Raw genomic sequence first — 12,377 nt, forward strand, 5'->3', positions numbered from 1 at the left:
AGATCATGACCTAAGCCAAAGGCAGAGGCTTATTAACCCACTGAGTCACCCAGGTACCCCACACTGCTTCTTAAAGACAATGGTGATGTCAGTGGGTAGTATAGTGAACATGACAAAGTAGAAAAAATATGAAAAAGACCTATTCCAGGGATACCTAGCTGACTCAGTCAGTACAGCATGTAACTCTTGATCTTGGGTAAAGATTACTTTAAAAAAAAAAAAAAAAAGGACTATTCCTAATTTATCCTTTCTTCTTTCCTGATACCTAAATATTCCCAACTGATCTCCAAAGTCAATATATTTCTTTACCTAGTTCTTTTTTTTTTTTAAGGATTTTATTTATTTATTTATTTATTTGACAGAGAGAGAGAGAGATCACAAGTAGGCAGAGAGGCAGGCAGAGAGAGAGAGAGAGAGAAGGAAGCAGGTTCCCTCCTGAGCAGAGAGCCCGATGCGGGGCTCCATCCCAAGACCCTGAGATCATGACCTGAGCCGAAGGCAGCGGCTTAACCTACTGAGCCACCCATGCGCCCCTCTTTACCTAGTTCTTATCCCTTGTTTCCCAAAGGGTTTGGATAGTGATTACTGATGAAGAGGGAGAAAATGTTAATTTAAAAAAAATATATCTAGAATCTATCTTATTGCAGAAACAAATTTTTAAATTAATCTAAATGCCCCATACTCAATAACTGTTATATTTATTCCATATTTCTTTTACAAATAGTCCATAAATAATTTTATACTCATCCGAGAATTCCAAATTCTGCTTTCTGCAACATTATGTAAGAAGCACCATTCTAAGATACTACCTACTACCTACTGTTAAACTTACCATTTTGTCTAACTCAAAATGTTTCACCAAACTAACACTTCGGGATTTACTTAAGTATTCCTGAAGTGTTGGATATATCACTTACTTCCAGTGTTTTACTGTCATGAGTGATGCCACAATGAACATCACCTAGTCTTTCCCATTTGGGGGACTTAATTCCTCATTCTACTTCTAGAAATTCACTTTAAGTCAAAAGATGTGAAAAATTCTGTGGCAATTCAAAATGTATTGCTAAATCATCTTCAAACAGTTTCACAGCACCAATTTATATTGCCACCAGCAATGTAGTACAGTTTCATCAACAATTACGTTTGGTTTTTCTACCAGATAATTTAATAAGTGTAAATGAGGGGCACCTGGCTGGCTCAGCAGGTTAAGTGTCTGACTTTGACTCAGGTCAGGATCTCAGGATCCTGGGATCAGGCTTCCTGCTCAGCAGGGAGACTGCTTCTCCCTCTCCCTCTGGAGCTCCCCTTGCTTGTGCTCTCTCTCTGTCAAATAAATAAAATCTTTTTTTGAAAAAGTACAAATTAAATAACACTATTCTTAATTCTCTGATGACTGGCAAAACTCAATGTTCTCCATGTTCCCATTCATACATTGTACTACTTTATTATCATTTGCCCAATTCATTCATTCCCTTTTGTTGTTTAAGAAAAAACAAGTGCTCAGTCTCCTGGGTGCCTCAGTTCGTTGAGCATCCGTCTCTTGGATTGTGCTCAGGTCATGGCCTTCTAGGTCCTGAGATTGAGTCCCTGTTGGGGCTCTGTGCTCAGAAGGGAGTCTGCTTAAAGATTCTCTCCTTCTGCTCCTCCCCCACAACTCACACGTGTGCTATCTCTCTCTCAAAGGAATAAATAAATTGTTAAAAAAAAGAAAAGAACTAGGCTAATTCTATTTATCTGTTAAGACTGTTTATTTTTTACTAAATGTGTTATCTCCTTATATGTGCATCATGTCACTTGTGAAAAGTGGTAGCTGGTTCCTCTGCAGGTTCAGTCTATCCTAAAGTCCACAAAAAAGGTGAAGAAAGAATCTGGAAGGAGCAGGACTGGATCCTTGCCTCATGTGAAGTCCTGGAAAGGGACAGATGTAAAGAGAATTGGCTAAAAATGCACTAGAAGCACATGCCACTTTTCAATAAACAGTATATGCAATATCCTGGGAGGGAAATCCATATCCATTTATTTTTTCCTCGTATCCACAAATGTAATTTTTACATCCATTTTCCCCTCTGTTACACATTCCTCATGTAAGTTTCATTTTAATCAATAGTCCATCACATTTTTGTGATTACCAATTACTAACCAAGTAAAAGAAACTGAGATTAATGAAACTTTATTGCAACAAAGATAAAGAGTAACAAAGTAACTCTAATGAATATAAAGAAAATGCCATATTTGCCAGCACTTTCACTCTGTAATGTGTTGTTAAAAACAACATGCTAGGGAAGATAATTATATATTTTAGTTCAATACCAAAAACCCTAGGGAGGAAAATTAAAGAGTGAGAAATTTAGTAAACAGAGCATAAAAGATGACAAAGCAGGCAGTCCTGTAACAAACAGCAGCATGTAATGCTAGTAAGATTAATGGCCAAAACTATATGTTTCTTTGTTAACCAGTCAGAGCCTATAAATAAAGACGCAAGAAAAATAAAAGTCAGCAACTCCGATTGGTATCCCTACTTTAACAAATAAATAAATAAATCAATAAATAAAATTCAAAAACATGTTATCATTTTGGGAGAATATTTATTAGATCATCAAGGAAGGAAGAAGAAAGAAAAGTACATACAAAAAACAAGTGTTTAGCTCTTGTGTTTCTTTCTATATTTAGGAATTATACTCCAGGGTGCTGACTCGATTTCCTGAAGTCCTAACTTCAAACTGCTGTTTATCGCTTCAAACTTAGCCACCCTGCAGCCACTGTAACACAAAATCCATTCTGAGTAACTGAGAGCCAAAAAGGTCTTCTTTCTACATAACTTCACTTTACGTTTATGCTCATATTAAAGACATTCTCTGGGGCTTACCATTCATAACATCAAATTGAAGGAGAAAATGGCCAAACTCACTTTGTGCATTATCAATTTTGCAATTTTAAAAATCTTAAAAAGTAAGTTTTGATTTTAAGTACAAACTCAAGACTGTCAGAAAGGGAGCAAGAGCATTAATCCTTAATACTTGCCAGTCTGAATGACATACATAACCGGAGCTGGTTAAATAAATCCCCTGTCAATGTGAGCAAGACTTAATAAACTCAAAGTTGATCTGGGTTGCTCTCCTTATTTATAAAAGTAATGGCAAAGTTAAAATAAATTCTAAGAAATTATGTTCAAAATGCTCTATTCTCTGACATAAGTACCACAGTTTGTGAAGCTTTCCTTTAAAAAGGCACTCAATTCTGGTAATGGTTGTACAACTCTGTGAATCTACTAAAAACTACTGAATTAGGGGCTCCTGGGTGGCTCAGTGGGTTAAAGCCTCTGCCTTCGGCTCGGGTCATGATCCCAGGGTCCTGGGATCCAGCCCCGCATTGGGCTCTCTGCTTGGCAGGGAGCCTGCTTCCTCCTCTCTCTCTGCCTGCCTCTCTGCCTATTTGTGATCTGTCAAATAAATAAAATCTTAAAAAAAAAAAAAAAACCTACTGAATTATACACTTTAGAAAGGGTGCATTTTATGGCATCCGAATTATATTTCAATATAGCTGTTATAAAATAAAAAAGCATCTTTTCTCCCTAGCTTTGATGTTTAAAATAGTAACATGAAGTTATCAAGAAAACAGATCTAGGGGCGCCTGGAGGGCTCAGCGAGTTGAAGCCTCTGCCTTCGGCTCGGGTCATGATCCCAGGGTCTTGGGATCGAGCCCCGCATCGGGCTCTCTGCTCAGCGGGGAGCCTGCTTCCTCCTCTCTCTCTCTCTGCCTGCCTCTCCACCTACTTGTGATTCTGCCTGTCAAATAAATAAATAAAATCTATAAACAAAAAAAAAAAAAGAAAGAAAAAGAAAAAAGAAAAGAAAACAGATCTAAAACATCCAGTTTCTCAACCACGCTTGATAATTACGATCTTTCTCAAACAATAATATTAATGTTGAACAAGAATAAATAAACACCCTCGCTATTAAAGGTCACTTCTGATTCACTTTAGATTTAACAAAAATATTTCTGGTTCAGATTTATACATAATTCAAGTCATCTGAATGGTATCTTCTTTTTGGATATCTGTTTACAGTGATATAAGCTCAAAGTGGTCAAAATCACACAGCACCTATTTTGTCTTAGGGCTTTATTGAGATATAATTCACATTTAAAAAAAAAGCCTATTTTTTTAAATATTTTATTTATTTATTTGTCAGAGAGAGAGGGAGAGAGAGCGAGCCCAGGCAGACAGAATGGCAGGCAGAGGCAGAGGGAGAAGCAGGCTCCCTGCCAAGCAAGGAGCCCGATGCGGGACTCGATCCCAGGACGCTGGGATCATGACCTGAGCCGAAGGCAGCGGCTTAACCCACTGAGCCACCCAGGCGTCCCAAAACAAAGCCTATTTTTAAACAATGTTCAAAATTATGATTATAGTTCAAGTAAACTCTGGACCTATTTTCAAAATAAACTGAAATTATGCCTACCATTTTATAGGCAAAATGACAAATCATTAAATGTCCTACATAAAGCTTAAGATGTATCTTTTGTCTATACTAAAAAGAAAATACACACTACCAAACTGAAAGGAAATTGTGAAAGAAATCAAATTATGCACGCAAAAGTCTTTGAAAAACTTCCAAAAAGTACAAGTGAATTTCCTGTCATTTGTGATTTTAAACAATTCACAAAAAGACTATAAAATCAAATTTTAACCAAAAAAAAAAAGAGGTCTATAACATACTGGTCAGTATGCCTTAAAGAAAAAAAGAAATGTGGTTCCTGCCATAGTAAAGGGATTTTACACTACAAAAGAATTCTTAGGTATAAATGGGAATACGAATATAAAGTAGTTCAATTACTGTTACTCCTGGATAGGGGTTCTAGGAAGTAACAGAAAGTAACAGTGATCATAGTTACTCATACGTTACTCAGTCAAAATCAGTTCAGAACGTGTATTGTGTTCATAACTGGACTCACATAAGAAACAGTATCTGTAAAAGGGGTGACTATAAAAACAATGTACTCTATCAAAAGATATTAAGATAAAAAACATTAAGGGGCTAGGATTGAGCATTTAAGTGAGGACCCTTGAAGTGGAAGAAGTAACCTGAAATTAGCGGAGTATTATATTACATTTTGTAAAATTTTATTTGTGTTATGCACAATTGAAGCTTTCACTCTTTTCTTGTTAAGAGATTATTTATTTATTTGTTTGTTTGTTTGAGAGAGAAAGAGAATGTGGGAGCATGAGCATGATGTGGGGAGGGGCAGAGCCAGAGGGAGAAGCAGACTCCCCACTGAGCAGGGAGCCTGACACAGGGCTTGATCCCAGGACCCTTAGATCATAACCTGAGCTGAAGGCAGATGCTTAACCAACTGAGTGACCCAGGCACCCTGGTCTTCAGCCTTTGAAAATGGAATCCAGAGAGGAGGAAGTCATACTATTTACACTACAGTCCCAGGAAAATATCCCTGGATGTAGGCATGTCTGAGTGTACCTAGTATGTATGAGTGGGAGGAAGGAGAGAGAAAGGTAAGAGCTGGGAAAAGGACCCTTGAGATCTTCCTTCCTTTAAAGATTAGGAATATACTATAACTGCTGGAGTTTCTCTCTGAGATCTCCAACAACAGATACTGTATTTGTTTCAGACACAGCCTGAAAAGTAACATGCTAAGGAGTCAGGGAAATTAAATGGAAAGGAAGAAGTCGATAAAAGCAAAGAAATAATAAATAGATCCTAATTTGGTTAAAAACCCAGACCAGATCTTATCCTCTAGGTTATATGCTATGATTTAATGAAGTAATTATTGCATTCTCAGCCAGTCCATAGACTATTACATACAGCTGGAAATATTTCCTTTTCAAATCATATAAATAAGAAAAGTTTCTCTTTCAGAGATATATTGGAAACAAAACAAAATATTTCTGAAAGAACCCATTTTTTCATTTCCCCTATATCATCCTTCATCTTACAACTACTGGGGCCATTTTAACTCTACACCACTGTAAGATTAGTATTCGCCTATCCACAATAGCGACTGTAAGTCACCCCGCAGACCAAGAGGTAGAATTATTTCATTAATTCATCCATCAGGTACTGAATAGCTATTTTGTGCCAGGTACCATTCTAGGTAGAAATAATCCATTTTACAAACGTATTCCTTCTTAATCTAAACAAATTCAGTCTTAAGTACTTTATTTTATCTCATAATTATGTCAATTTGAAGATCTGGACTGATTCCAGTACTTACTAGTATTCAATACATCTCTACATTTCAAATTCCTCATCAGGAAATGAGAAAAACATTACCTTACACAGCAATTATGAAGATTAAAGAAAATATGTAAAACTGATCCATAAACTATTGAGCTGCTTTAAAAGATAAATAACAAGGAAGGGAGTATGAAAAGTGGGGTAAAGAGAAAACCAAGTTACGAAAAGCTGTTACGGCTCTTCGCAAAAGAGGAGATATTATTATTTTAAGTGTGAAAAAAACTGTAAACTAGCAGAGATCGGTTAATTTGTATAGTTACCATTTAAACCCACAAGGCCAAATCAAGAGCTATCTTTTCAACAAAAGGTTCTAAAAACCAACAGAAAAAGCACTCTGAATTTTGTCCTTTTTTGGGTGGTGTGTAAAACTGTGTTTCAGTGATAGCTCATTGAAGAGGCTATATATACAGGACATGAATCATACACTTTAACTTTTAAGATCTTTTAGTAGGATTGCTCTTCTGTAAGTTATGTTTGCCTCCACTATCCAGCCACACAAACACATAGATGATACACCCACAGCATCTATTTTAGAAAAGTTAGTTTTAGTAGATAAATGCACTGAAAATTGTTAATTAAATTTCTGTAAATTAAACTTTCTTAAAAAACATATCCAAATTCATAGACTTCATAACAGTAAATTACAATATAAGCAAGAAGCAATCTGGGTTCAAAATAATTGAATCTGGCAGGCAGTGAATACTTACTTTCGCTCTAACAACAGGCAGTAATCAACAATGACAGGCACCATGTCCTGAAGAGAAACCATAAAGAAAGCATTAGCACCACACCTCTGTCCCATGGACCATTGGTCTGACATAATCAAAGTGGTCTGCTTAAGACACTGGTAAATTGTTGAGAGAATAGAACTTTATACCATGCTTTTGTTAAGTAATTTGGCGCTAGGAGTCAAAAGTCTTAAAAATGTGAAAAGACTTTTACCTAGTAATTCAAGCTGGAAATTTATCCTAAATACATTTAAGAAAAGAAGTGTTTAATGCATTAAGGTTTTCACTGCAAATCTCTAACAGAAGCAACAGAAGAAGAGGGAGGAGAGGAAGACATGGAAATTAAATATATAACATGGGAACGTCATTAAGTAAATTTGCTATTGAAGTCAAATAGGTAGATATTACAAATTTACAAAGAGTTTACAACAACATAACAAATTTTAGGTGAAAACTATGCATTTATCTCACTACCTTTTAAAGAAAATTTGCAAAGGAAAAGAAAAAAATGTGAAGAAAATACATCAGATTGAAAACAGAATACAGTTGGTCTTGTTGGTGGCTCAGGTGATTAAGGTTGTCCGCATTTTGTCACAATCCTCCAAATCAGCTATTTTAAGGTTGATTTAACTTCTCAGTTTCATAACATTTTGATTGCTTTAAATTCATCTTGTATAGACTTGTATCAGTGAATGGCAACCCATAATTTTGGCCTTTTTCAAGAGAAACAGAAGCTTATTATTACTGGAAGTTGTCAAGTAACCAAGCATTAGATTTCAGTAGTACTCTTTCATTTTCTGCTGGCTGCAGGGAAATGGTTTCCTTAAAAAATAATAATAATAATAATAAAATCCTAGAAGGCCTAAGTTCTAGGCAGGGAAAAAATACCACCAGGGGAGAAGGCACTATGTGAAGAAGAGAATACCACATGCTAATACTTGTTTGACAAAACAAATAAAACCAAGGAACCCTTACTATTTGAGAGAGGTATTAGAAGGACCTATAATCCTGAAACAATTATGAGGTTATACATGACCAGTTTGCTTCCTTTAGTCATCAACAGTTCTTACAACAAGATTTAAAATCTTATTTAGAGTCTTCAAAAACAGAACTAAAATAATTGAAAAGTGTTAGGTTATGTGAAAAATTATGTGACAAGTGTTCGAGTTACAGCAAGTGTCAACCCTGTGTGAGAATACAGTGGGCCAGATAATCTGGAGGGAAAAAAAATCTCCCTAGATATTTAATTAAAATTCCTTACAAAACATGGCTGAGTTCCTAAGAAAGTAAGGGCAATACGAGTCTAAAAATGAAAAGGGATCTGAAAACCAAAGCAATAAATGTTCAGCTGTCACTGAGATTGTCTTATACATTTGTTGGTCACATTAAGAGCTTAGGTTTTAATGTCAGAAAAAAGCTGAGACCTTAGATGCTTGCAACTTTTTTTTTTTTTTTTAAAGATTTTTATTTATTTATTTGACAGAGAGAGATCACAAGTAGGCAGAGAGGCAGGCAGAGAGAGAGAGAGAGGAGGAAGCAGGCTCCCTGCTGAGCAGAGAGCCCGATGCGGGACTCGATCCCAGGACCCTGAGATCATGACCTGAGCCGAAGGCAGCGGCTTAACCCACTGAGCCACCCAGGCGCCCTAGATGCTTGCAACTTAAAAGACCGAAACAAATATCTTCCTAAAACCAGGATTCTTGAAAAGCTACATCCTTAGGGAGGGAGATCCGCCTAAAAACCTAAGAAGAGGACAAGAAAGACTTTCTGTCTTAGCCTGGACTCAGTGGGGGTAAATCTGTACTCTGTGAGAATCTATAATCAATATCCTGTTTGTAGGTAGATTTGAGATTTGAATTTACATGGTCTCCTTAGGACAGGAAAAGTCAAGGAAAAAATGGAACATAAAAGATGATTCTGAGAAAGGATACTCTTGGGACACTTGAAAGAGAAACAAATTCAAAATTTCTCTGGAGACAGTACTTAACACAGGCAAAATAAGTTCTACTGATAAAGACCTATTGAAAATGTGCTCTAAACAAAAAATTTTAAAGCACCAGACAAAATAATGCACCATGAGTAAACATCAGCAGAAACCACAAACAGCAGGGGTAGCCTCTTAAAAGTTCAAGTATTATGAGAAATTATTAAATATATTTAAAATTACCAAATGCAAAAATTAAAGAAGTGCTTGGCGTAGTACTAAGTACTAAGGATACACTTACTAGAGAGAAATCAAGACTGAAATCATGAGATTCATACATTTAGCACAGATCACTATAGTGATTTTATGATGGGAGTATCTGGAAAACCAAGACTGAAGGTATAAGGCTATTACAGCAGTTAAAGTGAAATGGGGACTAAACTAGGGTAGTGAAGGTAGACCTAAAACACAGCAGACAGAATTAAGAGCTATTTATAAAGGAAAACCCGAGCTTGGTGACAGATTGGTTGTGGGCTGGACGGGATAGGAAGGAGTCTATGATAACTCCCAAGTTTCTAGCTTAAGTGACAGCTGAATGAAGAGGTCACAAAATGAAATAAGGAATATAGGTAGAAGTGTTAGAAGAAAGAAACTAAGTGCAGTTTGGACTATGGCAGATTTTAGGAACATCTTTACTTAGATGCTGAATAATAAGAAACTGAGTAATCTAAAACATCAGGTTTAGAATTATAGATTTCTAGGAGTGCCTGGGCTGATTCCGTCAGGAGAGCATGCAACTCTTGATCTCGGGGCTGTGAGTTTGAGCCCCATGCTAAGTTAGAGATTACTTTAAAAAAAAAAAATGTTTTTCAGTTAAAAAAAAAAAAGAATTATAGATTTCTAAGTTATAAGAGGAAACAATGTATATGAATAAACTTGTCCTGGGATAACAAACAGAGTTAGAAACCAGTGGACAATGAACTAAGACTAAGAGCTACACTATGGTCAGAAGATAGAAACAAAATCCAACTCAAGACCAATCACAAAGGTATACAAATCAGAAGGGCACACAGTTACAGATAGCTGAAGGATACAAACCTTCAAAAAGGAAAGGTGATTGTCACTCTAATACAGCACTGAGGATGGATAAGATCTGGAAAGTGTTTATTGGACTTAGAAATTTGAATATCATTGGTACCTTTAATAAGTAGGTGTTTTACGATCCTGATTAAACAGTAAGTATAGTGATCGGTGACATCCAGCTTGCAGACAACTGAGTGGTAAAGGCAGTACTTGGTGGTATGTGAGGAGAAGGGAGGGAGAGAAAGAAGAGGAAGGAAAGTGTCAAGGGAGGAAGAGGGAGGAAAAGAAAAAGAAAACATCAATATATGTACAACTGGAATTCCTGAATAAGAAAACTCCAGCGGTGCAATTGAACAAACAGTTCAAGATACAACTCAAGAAAACTTTCCTGAAAGTAAAAAAAAAAAAAAAAACACAAAAACAACAACAGCAAAACAGCGAGAAAGACTTAAATTTAGATATTGAAAGAACACATCATATGTTACAGAAAAAAATGGCCTTAAAATGGTTACACTGAGACCCAGTGCAGTCAAGTTACTGGATTCCAACAAGTAGTAAAGAAATAGCCAGAAGAAATGATAGGTCAGTTATGAAAGGGGGGAAAACATGTGCCAAGCTTACTATTTCCCCCACAGTGGTATTCATTGCCAGAATGTCAGAGAGCAGTATCTTCAAGATCCATAAGAAAAGCCAAAATGTTTTTCAACATAAAAGCTAGCGTGCAACAATCTGAAGACTTAACAACTCAAAGAATATTGTTTTCCCGAACCTTTCTTCATAAACAGCTTCAGCAACTACAAAATGGCCAGGGAGACCACAGCGAAAGCAATGGTGATCAGCACGAACTACATTTAACAGCAAAAGTAAAACAAACTGATACCCTCTGACGATGAGTAAAAGGTTTATATTAAGACAAACTGAGAGGAGAAAGGAAAGAAGGTGGGAGGTAGAAAAGATTCACTGGCTTCATCTGTAAGGTGGTAGTCAAAAGATATCCTTTAAAGCTCACAATTAAAACTGGAATTAAAAGCCTGTTTTAACAGTCCAAGAGCAAATACTCAGATAATGGTTAAAATGTGGTAATGAAGGAGGTGAAAGAAAGAAAAGGTATGCTAATTTTTAATCACTGCATGGGGAACTATACTTTTAGCTATAATCCTAAAGGTAATCATTAGAATTAAATACACATTCCCAATTATCAGAAGTACATGCACACATAAGAAATAGAGAAAATATAAAAACAAAATACATTTGGCTTACCTCCCTTAAGAATCTTAAGAATTTTTAGTATCTTTGCTGAGAAAAGCAAAAATCTGATATCTCAAAAAAGCAACCCCCCAAGTCTATGTAGTAAACAAATACAAATACAAAGTGATCCAGAAAGAGTGAAAGTAAAAGAGTAGGCAAAAGTACACCATGCAAAGAAAAACCAAAGGTGTGATATTTCTATCAGATAAAGCAAAATTCAGGCTAAAAGGGCAATTACATGAATAAATAAATCATAATGAAGATAAACTTCCTATTTCTATAGGCTAAATTACTCTATAGTACATACTAAATTATACAATGCTAACAATGCTAACATTCATAAAGCATAAGATGGAAGGAAAAATAGAGAAAAGAACACAATCCAAAAGGCACTTTACTTCTCACTGTCCATGAGAAATCAGGTGGAGAACAATGAGCAAGGATTTAAAAGATCTATAAAAAATCTGACTGATACTGAACTATTCTCTGTGAAAACACACAAAGCACTCTATTTCAAATGCTCACTGAACACTAATGAAAACTGCATACCTTGGGCTACAAAGAAAATCCAAATAAACTCCCAAAGGTAGTACACACAACATTATCTGATCATGATACAATAAACCCAGAAAGCAATCACCTATCAGAAAATAAGGTACCTTTTCCACTTAAAAATAAACCTTCTCTAAAACTCTTCAAAGAAAGAATACCAAAGTTGAAGATTACATACGAAGACAATAATGAAAGTGATACATATTGAATTGATAGCTTTAAATAAGTCTATAAATTTATATATTTAGAACACTCCATCCAAAAGCATCAAAAGATACATTTTTCTCAAGTACACAGAACATTCACTAAGATAGATTATGTATTTTAGGCCATAAAACAAATTTCAAATTTAAAAAGATTCAAGTCATATGAAGTATGTTTTCTGACCACAATGGAATTAAATTAGAAATTAACCAAGTAAGAATGACAAGATGACATCACTATAGATTCTCCAGGCATAAAAAGGGTAATTAAAATGTCACGAGCAATTTTTTCCCAATATAGAAGAAATATATAACTCCTAAAAATTTGCACTGGTAGTTTGAAAACCTTCCTACAAAGAAAACCCAAGGCCTTGATACTTTTTTTTTTTTT

At 35.7% G+C, this 12,377-nt stretch overlaps 1 protein-coding gene across 2 annotated transcripts in view; it reads right to left on the reverse strand.

Moving 5' to 3' along the window:
- The window catches only part of VPS8 (VPS8 subunit of CORVET complex), a 247,030-nt gene that overhangs the window by 155,112 nt on the left and 79,541 nt on the right, over positions 1–12,377 (reverse strand). For both annotated transcript variants that reach the window (XM_059391373.1, XM_059391372.1), the window contains exon 21: positions 6,956–7,002. In XM_059391373.1, coding sequence (XP_059247356.1) covers positions 6,956–7,002 — 47 coding nt within the window. The remainder of the gene's footprint in view (positions 1–6,955; positions 7,003–12,377) is intronic.

This window comes from Mustela nigripes, chromosome 2, assembly GCF_022355385.1.
Source record: "Mustela nigripes isolate SB6536 chromosome 2, MUSNIG.SB6536, whole genome shotgun sequence".
Classification (NCBI taxonomy): Eukaryota; Metazoa; Chordata; class Mammalia; order Carnivora; family Mustelidae; genus Mustela; species Mustela nigripes.